The sequence below is a fragment of the Balaenoptera physalus genome (genome assembly GCF_965194825.1).
Source record: "Balaenoptera physalus genome assembly, chromosome: 16".
NCBI lineage: Eukaryota > Metazoa > Chordata > Mammalia > Artiodactyla > Balaenopteridae > Balaenoptera > Balaenoptera physalus.
The window spans coordinates 24,679,297-24,704,022 of record NC_138898.1 but is presented as its reverse complement, the minus strand read 5'-3'; the positions used below and the strand labels follow the sequence as shown (position 1 = coordinate 24,704,022).

The following is a 24,726-nucleotide window of genomic DNA, read 5'->3' as shown; positions in this document are numbered from 1 at the left end:
ATTGGCCTCCCCACCAAATGGGGTGGCATCTGCTCCAGCTCTGTGGTCCCAGACCCAGCATGGGGCTGACGTCTTGGGAGCAGTTTGCTGATCCCCTCCCAGGGCTCAGTCAGACCACATTCCTCTCACTGGCAGCCATGAGGGCTCCAGGCTCCCCTTGGGGCCATGACGAAGATAAAGATTTATTTAATTTTTGACCACACTGCGTGGCTTGCAGGATCTTAGTTCCCCGACTAGGGATCGAGCCCAGGCCCTGGCAGTGAAAGCGCTGTGTCCTAACCACTGGACCGCCAGGGAATTCCCAGAAGATGAAGATTTAATGGGGCAGCTGATAAAAGGGTGGCCAGGGACAGAGAGGGGTAGATCAGAAGTGGAATGAAATGGTCAGAACACGCTCCACTACAGGGTGGGAGTGAGGAGAGACGGAGAAACCAACGTCTGAGGATCTGCCCTGGGCCGGGTCCCTTAACAAAAAGCACATCACTGAATCTTCACAACACCCTGGGGTAGGGCTCATAAGCCCCACTTCGAGATAAGCAAACTCAGAGGTTAGGGTCTTGCCCAGGGTCACCCAGGAGTAAGTGACCACGTTTAGGTTGCAGTGCCCATCCTGCCTGTGTGAGGCCCGGAGCCTAGCCCTTCCCTTGACCTCCACGCCCTTCTCAGGGGTCTGTACCCACACTGCCGAGTCCTGCTACGGCCCCATGCTCACACTTCGTATCCACTCTCTGTCACTTAGCCAAGGAGAGAGAGTTTCTTGAGAAAAGGCGAAACAAGCGTCCGAGACAACAGAGCTAGCAAGGCTGTTAATGCAGTGTGTCTAGAAGCCACAGGGCTCGGGATCGCAGCCACGGCCGACACTGGCCCCTGGGCTGCAGGGCCCTGGAGAAGCAGGTGCTGTCACCCCAGGCATGTCCCGGTTCCCCCGGTCTCTTGCTTGTGTTGGAGATGCTGACACTTGACAGTCAGCCCACGACTGGGAGAACTCACGTGGCTGTCACCACTGGCAATCAGAGTGCTGCATCCTCTGCCCTTTGCTGCCTGGGATCTAGGAAGCTGGGAGCAAGTGGGGCTGACGGCTGACCTGTGGAGCTGGATGGGGCTTTGGTGTGACCTGCCAACTCAGGCCTGAATGGACATGCATGCGAGGAGATGGTGGAGAAACAGACCTCCACTCTCTAGCTCTAAAGATGCAAAATAATAGGGAAATCACTAGATCTCAGCCTCAGGGTCTGGCACGTCGCAAAGTAAGATCATAGCTGGCTATGAAGGCAATTATCATCTAGGTGGCACTTTTCAATTCATACAAGTTTTCCCCACTCACTTCCATACTCCCCACTCACTTCCATACTCCCCACTCACAACCACCCTTCTAGGCTGAGGAAACAGAGGCTACCAGCCCCTCTCACCAGGTTCAAACAGCCTCCCCCCTGTGCTCCAGGTTCCAGCTCAAACCCCTGACCTCTTCCCCTCCTGGCAGAGGGAGGTTTGCAGAGCACGAATCTTTATTGTTTTTTGGCAGCACTGTGCAGCAGGTGGGATCTCCGACCGGGGATGGAACCCGGGCCCCCTGCATTGGGAGCGCAGAGTCTTAACCACTGGACCGCCAGGGAAGTCCCAGAGCATGAATCTGACCTCAGTTGTCTTCACTTAAAACCGAAAGCTCAGCCTGGTCCTCAGCACAACGAGGCCCATGAGGGCCTTGTGGCTCTGACCACTGTTGTCCTGAAATGGCCTCATTCCCTATCAGGTGGCATGTGCCCGTCCTACAGAACTGCCTTCCACACCAGCTCACTCACGGGCTCTCTCACCCCCAAGTCTTACCACCTAGAACCTGGTTTGACCCTACATGTCCCTCAGGACTCCACTTAGAGGCTGCCTCCCCCCGCCCCCGAAGCTTCCGTAACCGCCAGCTCTGAGCTCCCCAGGCCGAGTTTACCCCGTTTATAGCACGATCACGCTGCCCTGGCCCTGCCTGTTTCCTTTTCTTTCTCTCCCACAGATGGTGAGCTCCTTGGAAGCAGGACTGTGTCTCATTCACCCCTAGCAGAGTGCCTAAAAACCCGAATGAACTTTTTGGCCAAACCAATATTTGCAAATCCATAAATTAGGTCCAAGGAGTTATGTGACTCGCCTGAGATCCAGTGAGCTGGGCAGGGATGGGGCTGAGAGTCACTGTGGAGTTCGGGCCACTGAAGCCCAGGCCTTCCTGCTGGCCTTGACCCCCTGTGTTTAGCTTGGGCTTTTCACGTCACTCTTGCTGTGGGGGTAGGAGAGGGAGTTGGGAAGGGCCTGGGAGAGACAAGCTTGGGATGCTGAGTGCTGAGCTAAAAGTCTGAGGACGGGAGGGACAAAGGAATGAACTAAGACCTCGACAAAATGCCACCAGCTAAGAAAAGCAAAGCAAACATGCACATCCAGCTGGATGAGGACGAGTGTTCCAGCCTGGGCCACTGGCACCTCATGTCAGGAGGAACAAATCTTCCAGCTAGGGCCATACACAACCCACGGGAATGAACCTGAAATTACCCCCTGTCTGTCCACAAATGCGGGCTCCACGCCACTGAATCACTAGCGATCTGCCCAACACGTCCCCACGCATTTCCTCACTGGTCCCTTCCCGAGAATGACACACCAGGCTAATGGAGACGTAATTCCAGGAGACACGACTGCGGTTTCACTTGTGCTGGAGTGAACGAGCAAGTCCTGAGCGGGGCCCAACGTGCCAGAAGGTTGGTGCCCAGACCTCAGGGCAGAACAGCCAAAGCAGGGCCGGCCCAGTATCTATGGGTCTGCACCACAAGGACGGGGTCGGGAGTGAGGAGGCAGCAGCTTGTGGAGCGATCCAGGCCCTGCTGGGAAGAGCAGAGGGGAGCCACCAGGGAGTCTGTTTTGGAGGCAGGCATGAGCAGGAGTGGGGCTCTTGGGGCCTGGATGAGAGTGGAAGGGGGTTCTGGCTCTGACCCCCCAGGAATCCAGCAGGAGGACCTGCCACAGGCCCAGCTCTGACCAACACAGAGACTGGAACTGGGAGGTCACGGTCTATGTGCAATTTTGTGTGAGATCATTGGTTAGAAATTGTGGTTTCTGGTCATTCCTTTCTTCTGGGTGTTGGGGATACAGTCGTGAACAAGACAGGCCTGGGGGCTGCCCCAGTGGAACCCACAGTCTACTGAGAGGGCACAAGAAACAGGGTATCAATAAACACACCGCTCTGCAACTCCGTGACTTCCCAGCCTCAGCTGCTTCATTCGCATCTGAGATGATAATAGCAGTGCCTCCCTCAGAGGGCTGTTATGAGGATTAAGTCAATTCTACATCATAATAAAAAAAAGGAAAACAACTTGAAGGGCTGTCAGTAGGGGAGTAGCTACATCAGGTGTGGTGAGTCCACACATGCAGGACTGAAACAGGAAGGAGCTTCCTCTCATGTTCCAACAAGGAGAGAGCATGGAGACGTTCCATTAAAAGGAAAAAAAGTCATACTTTCATCATGCTGCCAACAACAAAGCACACACACAGATAAAACCCCTCCTCCATGAGCAGACGAGGTCATGTCAACACACAAGGAAAGGTCCAGAAGGCTGGACAAGCACAGGATCCAAAAGATTAAAGGGATCACATGGGCCTGGTCCCTAGTAAGAGTTCTTTAAACATGAGCCACTATTAATTATAAGTTTAGGGAAAGATTTCCTTATGTTACCTGTTTTTAACTTGAATTAGAGTAAGTGGGACATTTTACCTTACTCTTAATAAAGCTAAATTTTAAACATTCCTTTTTGTTTACATCTAATCCTAGATGACCATTATCTTTCTGCTGGTCTCTGACCTGCAGAAGAAAAGGGTTTAAAAAAAAAAAAGATGAGGAGGATTGTTCTCCTTCCCTCGGTTTCCAGGTCTGAATGTTTCCTTAGGAATTTGCTCTGGGTATTTGACGAGCACGTTGCTCAAGCTACTTCCCATGTCAACATGTGTCAACACACAAATCCTCTTACCCCCGAGAAGTGGGGTTATCACCTGCAACCCTGAGAGGTTCAATCACTTGCTGAAGGTCACGCAGTGACGGAGTGGGGGGGGACCGCGGTCAACCAATCCATCTAATCCCTCCTTCTCCTTCTCTCTCTCACATGTATGTGTGAGACACGCACACCCTATACATCTATGGATGGTTTACTGTTGTCATTTCCCGGTTACTGACTCTCAGGCACAATTATAATTAGCAAATGATCTGTGCCACAAGCGGAAAAATATTTAATGGCCCCAGAGGAAGGATGGGGCCTAAGTCACTGGTTTACCTGCCACTGTCATTAAAAATTACTGATGATTTTTTCTATTAGGAAGCACGGAACTGACCGACTCAAACAGAGCAGGACTTAAAATCTCCGGGCCGAGATGTTCTCTACATTCAGCTGCGGCCTCAGCAATGATGAGCCTGAGTCTGGACGCCTGCTGAAAATCTGTACTCATCTGATTCCCAGGACAGCTCTGATCTGTCTTGTCCAGGGAGGGGAGAATAAGGACCAGGTGACTAAAAGGCACCGCTGCAGCTAGAAGAGCTGAGAAGAGCAGGCTGTGGGACTTGAGGACACACTCTGAATGCCATACATCTCACCGGAAGCAATGACTGTAGGTTAGACGGAAGCTGCGCTGGATTGGGCTGTGGATGACATGCAGGGGCTTCACTGGCCAAAGAGACCAGGTTCTGGCAGAAGTGAGAGAAAGGTTGGGGACAGAGCTGCCATCCCTTGACATTAGCCAGTAGGGGTGACTTGGCCCCCATCCTGCCCACCTCCTAGACCCTCTCTCCCTTCCCCTGAGTCTAGAAGGCCCAGCTCCTATTCCTCATCCCTATGGCTTTCTCTGACCACTCAACAGGGAAGGTGATCTTGTTGCCTCTGGATTCCTCCAGCGGTTACACTCTCCACATTTGGCCATTAATCACATGATGTTCTCCCTGGCTCTCTTTGGTTCATTCAATCATTCCACAAATATTTGCTAAACAACTGCTCTGTGCCAAGCACTGATCAGGTGGTTGGGGACCCTGCAGTGGGTAGGAGAGGTGGATCTCTGCCTTCATGAAGCTCACACGCTAGTGGGAGAGGCAGAGAGAGAAGCAGGTAAATAATGTGGAGTTGCAAATTGGGTAAGTGCTGTGAAGGAAACAGATAGGAGGCAAAGAAAGAGACCGTGGGGTGGGGAAACCCCAAAGAAGGTCTCTCTGGGGAGGTGACACTTCACTAAAGTTCTAAATGTCTATTTGCAGTCTGTGGCTCCCAACAGGCCGGAGGGCTGGGGTAGTATAACCCTCATGACGAGGCGTGCTCTTCTCGCTCAGTTAATGCTCCAGGACGAGCGTGTGACTCGAGTGACTGCCTTGGTGAGTAAGTGCCCCTCTCTGATATACCCCTTTAGTGATCTGGCAGCAGCAGCAACAAAGACCAAAGCCAGCAGTCCCAGAAAGCATTTGACCCAACAGAATTGTCTCTGGCTCAGAGCACAAAGCCAGACCCGAGCAGGCCGATGACACAGGTGTGCTGGATGTCTGAACAAACTGCCAGCTTATAGGCACCTGGCCCACTGCTGGGAGGTCTGGAGGCTGGAATGACCTGGCTGAAGGGCAACTTGGCAAAATCTGCCAAAACGTACAATGCTTATGCCCTCTGACCCAGCAAATCCCACCACCTGGAATCTATCTGAGAAAATACTGGCATGTGTATACAAGAGTATGTGGAGGGATATGCAGGGCTCTTCCATTTATAATAGTGAAATCACCAGAAGCAACCTCAATGTCTATCAGTAGTGGCCTACCCAGTCATAAAAATCACAGGACATCCTACCACAGGAGGGATATCACAGAGCTGTTAAAAAAATGATCTCAAGGTGAGATCATTAAGTGAAAAACAGCAAGTCAAAGAACAGTACTTAGAGTGGGATGTCTTTGTGTTCGCATATGGACTCAGCTGTCTGTAAACGCACAGAGGAAGTCTGCAAAGACACAGACCAAACCGATTCTAACGATCACATCTGCCCTAGGGTGGAAAGGGATGGTACCCAGGCGAATCTTTACTTTTCATTCCATATGCTTCTATTTTGTTTGACTTCTTTCCCCTGGCAATAATGAATTCATGTGTTATTTGTATGATTAAAAATACATTTTAAAGAGATTTTTGAAAAAGATAAAGGACAATGCCAAGAGATCAACCTGGTTTTTCTCTATAGCTCAGCCTCTAAAACCCTCCATCTACTTGGCCTTGGTCCCCACCCCCAGCCCCATCCCCCTTTTTTCAACAATTCAGTTTCTCCTGCCTTTTTTTTTTCTCCTGCCTTTGATGGCACCTGACAACTTGCAAACATCTCTCATGCCAATTTCAGAAAGCCTTTTCTCATAAAGGCAGCCCTAGGGAAAAAAGCTGTTATCTGGCAAGTTCCATGGATACTTCCTAATCACTGCAACTTGTATTCCTGACCCACACTCAACACTCATGACCTGACAGCAAGCTGTGGACTATTTCAGTGGAGCTCGCCAAGCTGCCCAGAGGCCCAGGGCAGGCCCAATGCCCTCACATGCCAGTCATCACTTTCAAAGGAAAAGTAAGGGGATTTCAGCAAGACAGAAGAGCCAGAACAACCTTTTGGATTTATTCAAGGTACTAAGTTGCATCCTGCAGATTTCTGTTTGCGTGGACACAGGTAGGAGGGGCTGAGCATCCGCCATCAGTAACCTGTGTGTGTGACAGCAGAACAGACCCCCTGGCCTGGTCCTATCCAGGCTACAGCGCCCTCCTCCATCTCTCTTCCTGCTGTGCACAAACCAAGATAAATAGCTGGACTGGACATTAGTTGTCCAGAAATGTCCATGCAGGAAATACCAGACCCATCAGTCATTGCAAGAGCCCTAACTCCCTTCTTTTTTCCCAGCAGCTAACCTTGGAGGCAAGAATCTCCCTGGGGATTATTCCCTGGCATCACTGGTCTTTCAGGCGAGCCTTGCTTCCCATCCCGTCCATTATGCACAGGAAATGCCAGGCTGTGCCAATGACAATTGAAATGGTAAACGGTACAAGTGATTCTCGTAAGACCTTGACTCGACAATTAGGACAGAGCTGACATGAGGGAACGCAGCACAGTGGATGAGGGGACTTCAGAGAAGTTTGCTAAACCACCTGCAAGAGAATCTCTGGAGAGCCTGTTAAAAACACAAATTCCAATCATTGTGCCTGGGAGCAGGATCAGGGAATCTGCTTTTTTTTTTTTTAACAATCAAAGCCATGTAATTGTGACAGTTGTAACATAACCACAGGATTTAAAACATATTAACAGGGAATCTGCATTTTTTAACAAGCTACCCCCAGTGATTCTGATGCTGAGAACCACTGTTCTATGGCACCAAGGGAGAGGCTCTCCCTGGACCAGAGGAGGGTCGGAGCTCCTTGCTGGTACTTCTCATTCTGGGACCCCCTCAGCCTCCTCTCCTGCTACTCCCAGCTGCACAGTTTCTGCTCCAGACGTACCCAGCAGCTAGATCAAACTATTTCTCATCTCTCTGCCTTTGCTCTTGCTGCTCCAAAGTCTGGAAGGTCTCCCCTCCCCTTTGCCTGTCCTCCCCCAGCCCTCGCATGCTGCACTCACTCCAGGGGCCACGCAGCCCAGGCAATTACAGAAAGGGGGTGGCCTCAGAAACTGAGCCTTCTTCTGAATTTGGTTCTTGGCTCCTCCAATGACCTTGGGCAATCGACAACCTCTGTGAGCCTTGGTTCCCATTTGTAAAATACGGGTAACACTGTCTCACAGGCTTGCTGTGAGAATTCAGGGCAATAAACGTTAGCCAAATTCAGCTTCCCCTGCTGCTCTCACTGCCCTACCTTCTCTATGGGACCTCATTCTCATCCAAAACCCTATTTGGCAGAACCCAGGGCCCAGGTTGAATGTCTGAGGCTACAAAATGAATCCCTGTCCCTGTGCTGCCCTTGACTCTTACCTGCCCAACGTTGAAGGTCAGTGTGATGGCATAAAAGAAATTGGAGTTGGCACTTCCTGCATAAATCCAGAGGTGCCACAGGACAGGGAAGAGCAGGGAGCAGGCGATGATGATGCAGGCGAGGACAAATATGTTTCGCAGGACTGCAAAGACAGACGGTCAGTTAGCCCAGTGCTGACTCTCACTGGGGCCCTTTCCTGGCAGTGACGGCCCTGCAGGACACAGTGGCCCACGAAAAGCGTGGTGTAGCCCCTCCCCAACACACACAAACTCAGAGGCACCGGGGTGCCAAGATGCAGACCTCAGACCCTTGGCAATGGCTCCTCACACCCAAAGCTGGCGAGAGGTCCTAGATTTGGACTCTACCTCCCACTGTGGGCTCGGCTGGCTACAGTCGGCAACGCTGTGAATGCCTCTGGGCACTGCAAGGAGGCGCTTCAGCAAGACACTGCCCTCTAACCCCCAATCCTGGGGTGTCCAAGAGTAACTCCTCTCCTGACCCCAAGCAGGGTGCTATCTGACCAGTGAATCATGGATGGAAATGGCAGCATGAACCTCTCAGTATCTCTATGGTGCCACAGCCCTGGGTCTTAGGAATACATTTTCCATTTTCCTCAATTCATGTCTTAAGTGTACTGCCTTGCTCTTCAAATGTCCCTCACTCTTCCTTAGATGATTTAGAAGTCTCTTTTTGACACCCTCCCTCTCTAACCTCACCCCCTACCCCCGGAAGGAATGCAGAATCCCGCCAGGGAGAAAGCTCCCCCTAAAGCTCCAGGGAGGACCTGCTACACAGGGTGGTCCGCGGGCAGGCAGGCTGAGTTCCGCTGGGGGGAAGGCAGCCTGATAGTGGGGCACAGCCTCGGCCTCAGAGAGACTTTGGTGAAAATTCCTGCTCTGCCACCAAGTTTCTCAGAGTCTCAGCTTCCCCATCTCTAAAATAGGGCTAAAATGCCTACTTCATGGGAGCGTTCCATGAATTAAACAAGTTGTGTGGAAAAGCTGGCACAGATGTATTACTGTGTGTTTTCCATTGCTATGGTAACAAATTACCACAAACTTAGTGGCTTAAACAATATAATTTATTATCTTACATTCTGGGAGGTCAGAAGTCCACAGGCCCTGGTGGCTCTAGGGGAGAATCCATTTGCTTGCCCGTGCAGCATGTAGAAGCTGCCTGCATTCTTGGCTCGTGACCCCTTCCATCTTCAACCAGCAATGTCGGATTAAGTCCTTCTCACATTGTATCACTATGGCCTCCTCTTTTGCCTCCCTCTTCCACTTTTTTTTTTTGGACCTTAGTTTTTAGAGCAGTTTTAGGTTCACAGCAAAACTGAGCAGAAGGTAAAGATTTCCCATATACCCCCTGCCTCTACCTCTTCCACTCTTAAAGGTCCTTGTGATTACACTGGGCCCACCTGGATAACCCAGGATAATCTCCCCATCTGAAGGCCCTTTTGTCATGTAAGGTGATATAGTCACAGGTTCTGGGGATTATGAGATGGACATCTTTGTGGGGGGCAAGGAGGGGACATTATTCTGCCTATCACACTGTACTTTTTTTTTTTCCTTTTAATTCACTAGGGGATATCTGACAATAGGATTATATACTATTATTGTTTCTTTCTTTACACTTTATTATATTTTTAAATAAAATAATAAATATTATTTAAAATTAATTAATTAAAATAATATCTTTTTAAAAAAATTACCACTTTAAAAAAAAACCTTAGGTCTGGTTCCCGGCAGGCACTTAGTGAATAGAAGTTCCCTTCCCGTCTCTGATCCTGACCTTCAGGAAATCCCTTCTCCCAAGTCAGAGTTTTGGAATATGTAAGAGATGGGGAAACCCCCGAACCTTAGGGCCTCTTGTCTCAGTTGTACAATGACTTGGTTGAAATGCTATACTTGGGGTTCATGCATTGGAAAGGGGACTGGATTACAGAGAAGGTTCTCAATTCTGGTTGTAAAATGAACTAACCTGGGGAGCCTCACCCAGAGTAAGCAAATCAGAGTCTATAGGGGTGGGGCCCAGGCGTCCATATTGGTTTTTTAATTTTTAATTTATTTTTGGTTGCCTTGGGTCTTTGTTGCTGAGCGCGGGCTTCCTCTAGTTGCGGCGAGCAGTGCGGCGAGCAGGGGGTCCTCTTTGTTGCAGTGCACAGGCTTCTCATTGCAGCGGCTTCTCTTGTTGCAGAGCACAGGCTCTAGGCTCGTGGGCTTTAGTAGTACTAAAGTTGTGGCACGCGGGCTCAGTAGTTGTGGTGCATGGGTTTAGCTGCTCCGCGGCATGTGGGATCTTCCCGAACCAGTGATCGAACCCGTGTCCCTTGCAATGGCAGGAGGATTCTTGACCACTGCGCCACCAGGGAAGTACCCCATACTGGTTTCTAAAAGCTTCCCTGGTGATTCCAATATGCAGCCAAGGCTGTGAACCACTGGATTACAGCTGCAGACCTTTGCCAAATAAGAGGCCCATACTCGTCTGCAACAGAGACTTCACTGGTCAGTGTCACAGTGAGAATAAGGAGAAGGTAGTTCAGAGTTCTTATTAAAGCTGAATGTTTTCAACTTAAGCTTCATTCTTTCTTGAGAAATGATAGGTGTCTTGTTGCCTGTTGCTGTTGTTAAAAAGTATTTTCCTTTATGAAATGGGGATGAATGGCTAGTAGTTGACTGTTTTCATGTCTTCAGCAAAATAAAAAGTTGGCAACTCTGTCACCAGAATTTTTTGAAATGTTAGTGGTCCGTGAAATCCTACAATTTGGAAACATGGCTTGGAGAGCTTGCAAGGTCCTCTTTTCTGATCTGAAATTTCCACAATTCTGGGTTTTCAAAGCTGAGAGGTGAAAGCCCTGACTCAAGCCTTTCTGAGACCTCTCGGAAGCCTTGTCCTTGCTCCCAGAAACAGAAGTCTGGGAAAAGGGATGTGTGCACTGCGAATTATTATTATTGTTATTATTATTAAATAGTGTTACAACCTCAAGAAAGAACATATCTATTTACCATTCCTCCACTCCAATGTCACTATTTACATTTCTCAGTGGTTCTTTCTGATCCCCTGGAAATTTTTTTGCTGAAAAGAATATACACTATTCCTAATATGAAACTCCTGTGGCCTGAAAGTGCAGGTAGGTCTTTGTTCCATGCCTCTAGCCACTCAGGATTTCAGACCGGGTGACAAGAAGGTAACCAAGTGCAGAGACTGAGAGAGGTTCACATGCAGCTCCTGGGTGCAATCACAAAAAGCTGTGAAGATACATCCCCATGTGCCTGGAGGAACTGTCACCAGCATCCAGTTGGCTTCTGGCCTGTGGTGACCTTTGCAGGACTGGGGAGCTGCTACTCACTCTTGCTGGATGACAGGCCAGAGGATTACAGGTATATGCCAGAGCAGATGGAGCCAGGGACCTGGGGCACAGGACGGCTTGTTCCAGGCACCAGGAGGTGTCGGAGATGTCAGAGATGACCAGGGCCTGATGAGATGCAAGGGTTCACCCTTCATCAGACATGCTAGGCCAGATGGAATCAGATTCCCCACCAAGTTCACGGGGTGACTTCGTCAGATCTGTCGCTCCACCACTGACAAACTGAAACTTCAGGCAAGTTACTTTCCCTCTCTGAGCCTCAGGCATTCAGAAATAAAATTCCACTGAAAGAATCCAGTGTCATCGAGAGGGGCACAGAGGGGATTTAGGGACTTCAAAGGACGTGGTGATGTTTCTTTTCTTAAATTAGGTGCTGGGTACACGGGAATTTATTGTATTCTTGTTTTTTTATAATTAATGAGCATTTTAAAATCAATATTCTTTTATCTTTATACAATAGTTTAATGAAAACAAAACACACACACACACACACACTCACAAAATCCATCCCTTTGGTAACTGGCTCTTTGAGCTAGACCACTGCAGGCTGGCACGGGTTCTGCCAGCAGGTTGTTCCCTAACACTGCAATTGTGTGTCTGTATGATTCATCCTGGCCCCAAGCACCGCAGAGTCCCAGTATCTGGGACCTGCACTCAGGGAAGGGCCCACATGCCTCTTCTCCCCACTGAGCAGGACAGGAAAATAAAATGGTGAATGTGTAAGCAGGCATGTTGGCACTGGTAACTCATGTTTAAACTGAATTCTTAACCACATTAAAAGTCTGAATATATTCAACCTAGGCATAAAGACTTCACAAAATCTCCACTCACATGTCCACAGGACCAGGCTGAAGACGCTCCCGCATGAATGTAATGACTCACAGTTGTCATGCCCCAATCAGACACTCCAAGCCTGAGTATTCTCTGCTGCAGGAGCTGCACCTCCAGGGGTGGCAGCCAACACTCTCTGCAGGACTTTCAGACAAGCTGAACTTGCCCAGCCAGCCAGCAACAGCATCTACTAGCTCATCCAGGTTTCCGGAAACCCCATCCTTATTTTTTTGTGCCTCATCATCCCAGAGGGCATAAAATAGTTCATTTCAAGTTTTGAAAAATATGTTTATTTCAATGACTCTGAATGACTGGCTACTGAGCCTAAAGCTTTGATCATGAAACTATGCAGGAGACCCCTCTGTGTAATTATTACTACTGCTAATAAATGTGGTGCTATTTACATTTATTTTTTCTCAAACTTAAAACACTCATGAAAGATATTCCCCCCATCTGACAGATGAAATAATGGGAGGCTCAGAAAGGTTAAATAACTTGCTAGTAATGGGAAAGCCAGGATTCAGACTCAAGGTGATCTGGCTCCAGACTGTGTTCAGCAATATGGGATGAAAGATCTTACCGGGGGGAAATGCCCTGTGTGGGAGAGACAGCTAAAAAGGACTCTGTTTTGGGGGAAAGAGAATCAACATCCCCAAGACCCACCCTGTCACAAACTGGGGTATGTTCACATGTCTTGTGCTCTTGTGACTTGCCAAGCTGACTCTGAGCCCACTGGACTGGGTGATTCTTGTCTGTGCAATGAGGATGCCACAGACAGAAGATGCTACTTCCTGCTTCCAGTCTGGTCATCTGGTCACTGCCCCACCAGGCGTCACCTGGAGGAGCAGCCTGGCTTGTCCTGCCCACTCACCTGTTTACCTGTGCTCAGAGGCCAACTCCTACAGACAGGTTTCTTTCTAGCAGCTGGTCAGTTTCACTTCCTGGTTGACACCCAGCAGCTCCAAAACAACAACAAAGACTCACTTCCTCTGAAGCCTGCCCTCCCCGAGTTCATTCCTGATACTTTGCTGTGCAAGGAAAGTTCAACAGCTCCCTTCCCGTTTTAGAGAATCAAGTGGTGTTGGGTCACTGGCACTGCCTCTTTATTAGGGAGGTTTAAAAAACCCATCCACAGAGATTGGGATTGACATATACATACTACTACATATAAAACTGATAACTAATAAGGATCTACTGTATAGCACAGGGAACTCTACTCAGTATTCTGTAATGGCCTATATGGGAAAAGAATCTTAAAAAAAAGAGTGGATATATGTATATGTATAAATGATTCACTTTGCTGTACAACTGAAACTAACACAACATTGTAAATCAACTCTACTCCAATAAAAATTATATATATATATATATATATATATATATATTAAAAAAACCCATCCACAAACATTTATTGAGCTGTTCTGTGTGTCAGGTTTAATCCCGGGTGCTGGGGACACAGAGGCAAGTGAGTCATGAGCCTAGCCTCAGGGAGCCCACAAACACTGAAAAGAACCCACACAGAGGGCGAAGAGCCCGACTCAGGGAAACACTAGGAAATACTAGAAAGCACAACCAGATCACTGCTAGGCCGTCTTCTGGGGAAGGGATGGTTACAGCTTAAAGGGGTCTTCACAGCAGGTAGGAAGTCTAGTGTTGCCCGTCTGTCTTCTATGGACCTTTCAGTGCAGCACTGGGAAATGGTAAGCCAAGGCCTAGTGCCACACTGTCCAACACGATAGCCACTAGCCATGTGTGGCTTCGTAAATTTAATTTAAATTAAAACTTCTGTTTCTCAGTCACGCTAGTGGTTACTCTATTGGACTGTGCAGACATAGGGCATTTCTATCATCACAGAAAGCCCTACTGGACAGTGCTGGCTGGAGGATCACACATCTGGATTCCAATGCCAGCCCTTCTATACTACTTACCAGTCATGTGACCTTGAACAAGTGGCTCTACCTTTCTGTACCTCAGTTTTCTCATCTGCAAATGGGGATACTCTCCTCAAAGTCTGGTATGAAGATAAAATGAGCTAATGCATGTAACACTCCTAGAATCACAGTGACCAGGTACACAGTAAGCACTCAATAAATGTTAGCATTATTATCACTAGTCCGTAGCATCTAGGAGGCAGATATTGTGCCTCATGTCACTGTCTCTCTCTTGGTGCTGCCAGCACAGCAGATGCCCAGCCAATGCCTATCAATTCCTTTTTCCCTGGCTGTTTTCATCCGGGGCTAGGTGACACAAATCTGCCACCAGGGGGTGAGAGGTGGGAGTACTCACATCTGTAGAGATGGTTCCACACAGGGAAGAAGGCCATGTAGAGGGCCACATCCCCCACGGTCGGGTAGGACTTGAAGATGGAGATGAGGGCAATCTGGATGAACATGAAGAAGATAGGGTGCTCCCTGGGGTAAGACAGGGCAGACAGGCAGAGAGAGGAAGATCGGTCAGGGACCAGGCCCAGCCCAGAGACTCCTGACCCATCCCTGAAGCCCAAAAACACTCTCCAGGGGACTTCATGGAGGCATTGGCTCTGTTACCCACAAGACACGGGGCCGGGCCAAGCAGCAGAGCAGAAAACTGCCGGGACCCAGAGATGCCCAGAGGTGGTGAGAAGAGCCCAGCAAACACTAGAGAAAGAGCCCACAGAGACGGTTCGATCAAGCCCCACCCCCGCCAGCTCCGGGCCTTCCGCCAGGAGCTGCCGGGGAAGAGAACACATGAAGTCAGTGCCCTTTATTACTGGGCTTAAATGACTGCTTGTCAGAGTTATCAGGCAGCCACCCATGCCAGAGGCCCCTCTCACACTGGACCCAGGGCAGAAGGTGCCTCCTTGCTGATGCTCTGTTTCTCTGACAACAGGGTCAGTGGGGGCTACAGATCTTTAGCTATGATGAGCTCCTTTCCAGAAAGAGAACTGAGAACTGCACGCAGCTGTTCGCTCTTAAGGGCTGGAATTGGAGTTCTTGTTACCTTAAGCTAGTAACACTGGCTACCATTTCCTGAACCCTCACTTGTGCAAAGTTCTGTGCTAGGCCCTTTTCTTGCATCATTACATGCGATCCTCACTATACCTCAACTACCCCTCGAGATAGGCAATGCTGTCACCACATTTGCAGCTGAGGAAATCAGGTTCAGAGAAGATAAGAGAGTTCGTAAGTGATGGAGCTGTTTGTCTCCAGAACCCCTAAGCACCACCAATGCTATTCTCCTGAGTGCCCAGCAGGATCACAGCTCTGATCAGGGAGGGTGAGACAGAACTCAGTCTCCTGTGCTCCTCAGAGAGCTGACCAAGTGCTGAAGGGAAGCCAACAGGAAGAAGCGAGGTGTGCACCCTGCTCAGCTACACCTAAACAACATGCACGTGGCCTACTTCTGCACAACACCTGGATATCCAGCTCATAAAGGTTTTCTTCAGGTTAATGGCATGGCATTTTCCTCTTGCAGGTCAAAGGTCAGGGTGACTCAATGGGTGTAAATCTGAGATGTGGAGACAAACGTGTACACACCCAAACACTATATAGCAAATGACTCAGAAACTCAGCTTGGCAAAGTCACGTAGTCCTGTAGCCTCTAGGAAGGGTCCAGCTACTTCAGTGAGCATCTTCCTAAAGCTAATCCAAGTCACTGGCTTTGGGCTTCTTAGGTAGCTGGTAACAGCTGCACCATTCCTATGAAAAGGCTAGTGACAATGTAGTGCCAAAAAACATGGAGACCAGAACCCCCTGCAACAGTGCCTGGGGAGAGGCGCCCTGGAGGGCCTGTTCTCACAAAGCTGGCACTGCAGGGGCCAGAGTGGAACTTCACATCCAGGCACAGGAGGGCAGCTGCAGAGGAGGTCAGGTATCTTCATATCTTCTGAGGCCCTGGCCGGGATGGGGTGGAGGGGAGGGTGTCACAAGATGGTGGTGCTACTGTCTACCCAGGAGCTATCTGTGGCCTTTCACGTGCCAACAACAGAAGCTGCTGGAGAGCTGGCTACACAGAGTGAGGAAAGGTGCTCCGGGCTCCCTGCTTCTCTCAGCCCAGTGGCTGGGCCTGACCAGAACAAGGGCAGGAAATGTGGACCACAGACAGCTGGAGAGCTTGGCTGAGTAAGGCTGCCAGAATTCTGGAGCCTGCCGGGCCAAGGAAGAATGGTTTTCTGTCAGATACCAGGCCAAGGCTATGTCATGGGAAGGAAACATCAACTCTGAGCTTTTATAGAATAGGAACCATGTGCATTGGTTCACTGGCCATGGAGAATGGCAGGAAGGTTAGAGCAGAGAACTCAAGCTCTTAAAATCTAAATCAAACTCTTCCAGCCTCCCTGGACCACACAGGCATATCTATGCCTATTGGTGCCTGTTTTCCCTTCTCTGAAGCTAGGATAATAGAACCATTTCTGGGACCTACTATAAGTGATCTCTCTCAGGAGCCTGGCATGGTGCAGGGGACTGAGCATAGATTCTGGAGCCAAGCAAACCTGGGTCTGAATCCCAGCTCCATGCTTACTGGCTGTGTGACTCTGGGAAAATTGTTCCACCTCTCTGAACGGCAATTTCCTCAACTATAAAATGGAATTGATAATAACATAATGCCTACCTCCAAGAGGTGCTGGAAGGGTTAGGCATGAATATATGTCAAAAAGCCTAGAAAGGCGGGATGGACAACACGTTAGCCCTCTTACACTGCAGAAGAGAGCTTTATAGGCAACCCTTTTGAGGGAAACTGATCAGATGATTAAACAGAGCTGCAGGTAGCCAGCCTCCCGACTAATACATCCTGAGTCCCTTTGAGCAAACTGTCACTGGGATGCTGATGAACACCCAAAAAGATCCACTTTTTTCAAGGGTACCTTCCACACCCCAACACTGCTCTTGTCTAAAACAGTGAATGGGCTCAGCAGCAATGTGGGTTCAAGTACCCCAAAGTGAGGCCAGGGGAAATATAGGGCTCCAAAGCACTGTCTCTGCACCCTGTACTCATGTGTGGCTCTATTGCTGCGTACAGCCACTGAGGCGACTGAGGGCAGGGTTCCCTGGGCAAAAATGGCACAAACCTGATAGCAGATGTTGCCAGTTTGAAGGGCACCTGTAAAGCTACAAATGACTCTGTGGACAAAAACCCAGCAGGTCCAACCACTTACTTTAGCTTTATGGCTAAGGGGATGGTGTAGAAGAAGACGTTGATCTGAAACACACATACAAAGAAGAGGCTGAAGTGCTCAAACATCTCTGCAAAGAAGTACCAGAAGAGGCCAATGTTTGGAGTAAGATCTGGAACGGAAAGTCTGGAATAAAGACAAAAAAGGGAGAGAAAAAACACAGCAAAGTTATGAATGATCTGCTTTGACCTGGTTTTCTCCTGAAGGCTTTGGTCACTGCTGGGCAGTCAAGGATGACTTTGTCTCCACAGAGATCAGGATGTGAGGGGCTCTCCAGGCAACCGGGATATAGGTAATTAACAAAAACAAGGGGCAGAGACACAGAGAATAATAACCCATAAAAAATATTGCCTGAACCAAACTCCGGCATGCATCAAAGATCTGAGACAAGGCAGGGATTCGTGCTAGAAATCAAAAGGCCAGCCCCTCTTTTACTGCCCAAGATATATGTGCTCAAAACCAGGAGGTACCCAGCACTGTAGCAGAAGAGGAATGGGTTTGAAATAAACAATACCTATTTTGAGCATTCTAAAGACTTGTCTGGAAGACAAGGTCAAAGATCCTGTTCCTGCCCATTCTTGTTCCACATGCCCACAGCAGGAGCCAGAAGACTGAGTGCCTGACACTGCAGTGAGACGTCTAGGGGCCCAAGGAACCACTGCCAGGTTCTGGCTAGGATCCCAGACCTTGTTTGAGAAATAAGAGTTTAACTGGAAAACTTTTTGTCTGGTTATATCAGATAAAGATTGGTTGCAATTCTGGCTGTTCTAAAATTTTTACATTACATTAAAAAATATATACGGGGTTGAAACTGATGTCAATTCACAATTTTAAAAGTACAACAAGTGAAGCATGGAAAGGGAGAGAGAGGCAATAGTTCATGGTCAGATTTCTCTGACGAAGGCCTCCACCCAGGGCAAGTCTTTGCTTCCTGCTGTAACTACATTTCCTTTTCTGTGAAATGAGGTAAAGAACACAATCTGTGGACCAGCAGAAAACTAGGAAAAGCTTTTCATCGGCGTTACAAACTCTTATCTGAGGCAGAGCATGAAAAGCTGAAGGTTACTAAGTCATTGTTAGGCTCAGCCAGGATTTAACACAAATAAGCAGCCCAGAATCCCAAAGGGGAGCCTGCCACAGATCCCTTTCCCACCCTGGCAGGTTTAAGTGTCTATCACCCACTGAGCTGTGAGTTCCTTCAGGCTTGGGCAGTTATCTTCCTCAGCAAACCACAGACAGAATATGTGGAATTGCCTGCAGAATTCATTCTGCAAACCCATTTTGATTTTCTCTAAAAGTCTGACATATTGAAGGTGGCTTTGTTTTAAAACTGCTGGAGACCCTCTTGCAATAGAGGAATACATCCATTCCAGTTTGGGATTGAATCAAAACCTCCCAGTCAGAGGCTGGTAGTTGCTTTGGATGTTCCCAGAGAGTGTTCTTTAATTGCGCTAGATCAAGCCAGTGGTCCTCAAAGAGTGTTCCCTGCACGGGCAGCATCAGCATCACCTGAAAATTTATCAGAAATGCGAATTCTGGGGTCCCTACTCCAGACTTACTTAATCAGAACCTCTGGAGGTGGAGACCAGCAATCTGGGTGTTGACGCCCTGCAGGTGATTCTGATGCACACTAAAGTTCGAGGACCACTGCTCTAGATGCTGCCTGTGCTTGCTCTCCCTCTAATTCCAGATGGAGCTGTGAAAATTAAATTAGCTTCCAGAGGTATTCTAATGAGGTCATTACTTACATGAAGCCGTAGACTGCAGGGATGAAATCCCAGGAACTGAGAAGGAAGAAGGAGAGGCAAACAATTACCACCAGGCTTCCCAAGTACATCATAGCATACTCCCAAGAGAAGATCCAGAAGGCTTTGCTCTTCACTTTCACGGGTATGTATTGCCGCTGGGAGAGAAGGCAGAATGGTACATTTAAGGATCTCAAGGACAAACAGCAGTTATCAGACTAAACTTCAAGATCCCTCCTGGAAAACACAGGACACAGAATAGGTGAAAATCAAAGGATTGAAAATATATGCTAGGTAAACACTAACCAAAAGAAAATTAGTTTGGTTATTATTACCAGTAAAATAGACTTTAATGTAAAAAGTAATGCAGAGATAAAGATATTCTATCATTATAAAACGTTCATCAGAAAGATATTACAGCTCTAAACTTGCAGGTACCTAATAAAATAGTCGCAAGGTATATAAAACAAACATGGACAGAGCTACAAAGGAAAAATACACAAATCCATCATCAGTGGATAACTGGTAGATCTAATAGACAAAAATCAGTAATGAAGTAGAAATATGAATAGTACAGTTCATGAATTTGTTCACAAAAGATCTTAAAAAACAAATATACTCGGGCTTCCCTGGTGGCGCAGTGGTTAAGAATCCGCCTGCCAATGCAGGGGACATGGGTTCGATCCCTGGTCCGGGAAGATCCCACATGCCACGGAGCAACTAAGCCCGTGTGCCACAACTACTGAGCCTGTGCTCTAGAGCCCATGAGCCACAACTACTGAGCTCATGTGCCACAACTACTGAGCCTGTGCCCTAGAGCCCACGAGCCACAACTACTGAGCCCCCGTGCCACAGCTACTGAAGCCCACTTGCCTAGAGCCCGTGCTCCGCAACAAGAGAAGCCACCACAATGAGAAGGCCGCGTACTGCAACAAAGAGTAGCCCCCACTCGCTGCAACCAGAGAAAAGCCCGCGCACAGCAACGAAGACCCAACGCAGCCAAAAACAATAAATAAATAAAATAAAATAACAAAATAAATAAATTTATATATATAAAAAAAGACAAATACACTTATAAAACAGTGTACCTGGAGGATTCACATTCATTTAAAACATTTTGGGGGATTTATAAAAACTGACCACATATCTGAATCAGGCCATAAAGCAATATCAACAGACTTTAAGGAATCTGTATCATACAGACCCCATTCTCTGACCATAATGCAATTTCTCAAAATCATTAATAAAAAGATAACCTAAAAATACATTAGGAAAGTGTTAAACACTTTTGCAAATAACTCAGGAGTCAAAGAAGGAATGATAATAGATAGCTTTGATGTTAGAAATTAATGGTTATAAGGGAATTCCCTGGCAGTCCAGTGGTTAGGACTCCGTGCTTCCACTGCTGGGGGCCTGGGTTCGATTCCTGATCGGGGAACTAAGATCCCACAAGCAACACAGCACAGCCAAAAAAAAAAGAAAGAAATTAATTGTTATGAAAATACCTTATGTCAATATTCAGGTAATACAGATAAAACAGTACTCTGAGGGAAACATACAACCATATTAACCATATTTGAATAGAAGTCTGAAAATAAATAAACATCCTTTTTAAGATATCAGAAAAAGAACAGAATACACTTTAAAAAAAGGAAGGAAATAATAAAAGTAAGAGTAGAATCTGTGAAAACAGAAAACAAAGTTATAACACAGGCACACCTCATTTTACTGCACTTTGCTTTATTGCACTTCACAGATACTGCGTTTTTCACAAACTGGAGGTTTGTGGCAAGCCTATGGGCACCATTTTTCCAAAAGCATTTGATCACTTCATATCTCTGTGTCACATTTTGGTAATTCTTGCAATATTTCAAACTTTTTCATTATTATTGTTATGGTGACCTGTGATCAGTGATCTTTGTAATTGCCTTGGTAAACCATGAACTGCATCCACACAAGACAGCGAACTTAACTGATAAATGTGTGCGCTCTGACTGCTCCACTGACCAACTGTGCCCCATCGCTCTCCCTCTCCTCAGGCCTCCCTATTCCCTGAGACATAACAATATTGAAATTAGGCCAACTAATAACCCTACAATGGCCTCTAAGTGTTCAAATCAAAGGAAGTGTTGCATACTTCTCACTTTAAATCAAAAGCTAGAAATAGGCTAGCCTGAACCAAGATGGCGGAGTAGAAGGACGTGCGATAACTCCCTCTTGTGAGAACACTAGAATCACAACTAGCTGCTGGACAATCATCGACAGGAAGACACTGGAACTCACCAAAAAAGATACCCCACATCCAAAGACAAAGGAGAAGCCACAATGAGACGGTAGGAGGGGTGCAATCACAGCAAAACCAAATCCCGTAACTGCTGGGTGGGTGACTCACAGACTGGAGAACACTTATACCACAGAAGCCCACCCACTGGAGTGAAGGTTCTGAGCCCCACATCAGGCTTCCCAACCTGGGGGTCTGGCAACAGGAGAAGGAATTCCTAGAGAATCAGACTTGGAAGGCTAGTGGGATTTGACTGTAGGACTTTGACAGGACTGGGGGAAACAGAGACTCTACTCTTGGAGGGCACACACAAAGTAGTGTGTGCATCGGGACCCAGGGGAAGGATCAGTGACCCCAGGAGAGACTGAACCACACCTACCTGCTGGTGTTGGAGGGTCTCCTGCAGAGGTGGGGGGGGTGCCTGTGGCTCACCGTGGGGACAAGAACACTGGCAGCAGAAGTTCTGGGGAAGTACTCCTTGGCGTGAGCCCTCCCAGAGTCTGCCATTAGTCCTACCAAAGAGCCCAGGTAGGCTCCAGTGTTGGGTTGCCTCAGGCCAAACAACGAACAGGGAGGGAACCCAGGCCCACCCATCAGCAGTCAAGCAGATTAAAGTTTTACTGAGCTCTGCCCACCAGAGCAACAGCCAGCTCTACCCACCACCAGTCCCTCCCATCAGGAAATTTGAACAAACCTCTTAGATAGCCTCATCCACCAGAGGGCAGACAGCAGAAGCAAGAAGAACTACAATCCTGCAGCCTGTGGAACAAAAACCACATTCACAGAAAGATAGACAAGATGAAAAGGCAGAGGGCTATGTACCAGATGAAGGAAGAAGATAAAACCCAGAAAAACAACTAAATGAAGTGGAGATAGGCAACCTTCCAGAAAAAGAATTCAGAATAATGATAGTGAAGATGATCCAGGACCTTGGAAAAAGAATGGAGGCAAAGATCGAGAAGATGCAAGAAATGTTTAACAAAGACCTAGAAGAATTAAAGAACAAACAAACAGAGATGAACAATATAATAACTGAAATGAAAACTACACTAGAAGGAATCAATAGCAGAATAACTGAGGCAGAAGAACGGATAAGTGACCTGGAAGACAGAATGGTGGAATTCACTACTGCAGAACAGAATAAAGAAAACAGAATGAAAAGAAATGAAGACAGCTTAAGAGACCTCTGGGACAACATTAAATGCAACAACATTCACATTATAGGGGTCACAGAAGGAGAACAGAGAGAGAAAGGACCAGAGAAAATATTTGAAGAGATTATAGTCGAAAACTTCCCTAACATGGGAAAGGAAATAGCCACCCAAGTCTAGGAGGCGCAGCAAGTCCCATACAGGATAAAACCAAGGAGAAACATGCCAAGACACATAGTAATCAAATTGGCAAAAATTAAAGACAAAGAAAAATTATTGAAAGCAGCAAGGGAAAAACGACAAATAACATACAAGGGAACTCCCATAAGGGTAACAGCTGATTTCTCAGCAGAAACTCTACAAGCCAGAAGGGAGTGGCATGATATATTTAAAGTGATGAAAAGGAAGAACCTACAACCAAGATTACTCTACCCAGCAAGGATCTCATTCAGATTCAATGGAGAGGTCAAAAGCGTTACAGACAAGCAAAAGCTAAGAGAATTCAGCACCACCAAACCAGCTCTACAACAAATGCTAAAGGAACTTCTCTAAGAGGGAGACACAAGAGAAGAAAAGGACCTACAAAAACAAACCCAAAACAATTAAGAAAATGGTCATAGGAACATACATATCGATAATTACCTTAAACGTGAATGGATTAAATGCTCCAACCAAAAGACACAGGCTTGCTGAATGGATACAAAAACAAGACCCATATATATTCTGTCTACAAGAGACCCACTTCAGACCTAGGGACACATACAGACTGAAAGTGAGGGGATGGAAAAAGATATTCCATGCAAATGTGATTCTGGTGTTCTCACAAGAGGGAGTGAGAGCACATCCTTTCTTTCTCATCAAAAGAAAGCTGGAGTAGCAATACTCATATCAGATAAAATAGACTTTAAAATAAAGAATGTTACAAGAAACAAGGAAGGACACTACATAATGATCAAGGGATCAACCCAAGAAGAAGATATAACAATTATAAATATATATACACCCAACATAGGAGCACCTCAATATATAAGGCAACTGCTAACAGCTGTAAAAGAGGAAATTGACGGTAACACAATAATAGTGGGGGACTTTAACACCTCATTTACACCAATGGAGAGATCATCCAAAATGAAAATAAATAAGGAAACAGAAGCTTTAAATGACATAATAGATCAGATTTAATTGATATTTATAGGACATTCCATCCAAAAACAGCAGATTACACTTTCTTCTCAAGTGTGCATGGAACATTCTCCACGACAGATCACATCTTGGGTCACAAATCAAGCCTCAGTAAATTTAAGAAAATTGAAATCATATCAAGCATATTTTCTAACCGCAACACTATGAGATTAGAAATCAATTACAGGGAAAAAACCGTAAAAAACACAAACACATGGAGGCTAAACAATACGTTACTAAATAACCAGGAAATCGCTGAAGAAGTCAGAGAGGAAATCAAAAAATACCTAGAGACAAATGACAATGAAAACACAACAATCCAAAACCTATGGGACATAGCAAAAGCAGTTCTAAGAGGGAAGTTTATAGCTATACAAGCCGACCTCAAGAAACAAGAAAAATCTCAAGTAAACAACCTAACCTTACACCTAAAGAAACTAAAGAAAGAAGAACAAACAAAACCCAAAGTTAGCAGAAGGAAAGAAATCGTAAAGATCAGAGCAGAAATAAATGATACAGAAACAAAGAAAACAATAGCAAAGATCAATAAAACTAAAAGCTGGTTCTTTGAGAAGATAAACAAAATTGATAAATCATTAGCCAGACTTATCAAGAAAAAGAGGGAGAGGACTCAAATCAATAAAATTAGAAATGAAAAAGGAGAAGTTACAACAGACACCGCAGAAATACAAAGTATCCTAAGAGACTACTACAAGCAATTCTATGCCAATAAAATGGACAACCTGGAAGAAATGGACAACTTCTTATAACCTTCCAAGACTGAAACAGGAAGAAATAGAAAATATGAACAGACCAATCACAAGTAATAAAATTGAAACTGTGATTAAAAATCTTCCAACAAACAAAAGTCCAGGACCGGATGGCTTCACAGGTGAATTCTGTCAAACATTTAGAGAAGAGCTAACACCCATCCTTCTCAAACTCTTCCAAAAAATTGCAGAGGAAGGAACACTCCCAAACTCATATTATGAGGCCACCATCACCCTGATACCAAAACCAGACAAAGATACTACAACA

General features: G+C 46.8%; 1 protein-coding gene across 6 annotated transcripts in view; it reads right to left on the bottom strand.

Moving 5' to 3' along the window:
* The window catches only part of PIGU (phosphatidylinositol glycan anchor biosynthesis class U), a 106,382-nt gene that overhangs the window by 11,181 nt on the left and 70,475 nt on the right, over positions 1 to 24,726 (bottom strand). For 2 of the 6 annotated variants that reach the window (XM_082432204.1, XM_082432209.1), the window contains 4 exons: positions 19,078 to 19,232; positions 17,312 to 17,455; positions 14,464 to 14,588; positions 7,979 to 8,121 (listed from right to left, as the gene is read on the bottom strand). In XM_082432204.1, coding sequence (XP_082288330.1) covers positions 7,979 to 8,121; positions 14,464 to 14,588; positions 17,312 to 17,455; positions 19,078 to 19,232 — 567 coding nt within the window. Of the gene's footprint in view, positions 1 to 6,617; positions 7,187 to 7,978; positions 8,122 to 14,463; positions 14,589 to 17,311; positions 17,456 to 19,077; positions 19,233 to 24,726 lie in introns of those variants that run through there. The other 4 variants (XM_082432205.1, XM_082432206.1, XM_082432207.1 and 1 more) reach the window with 4 other exon arrangements.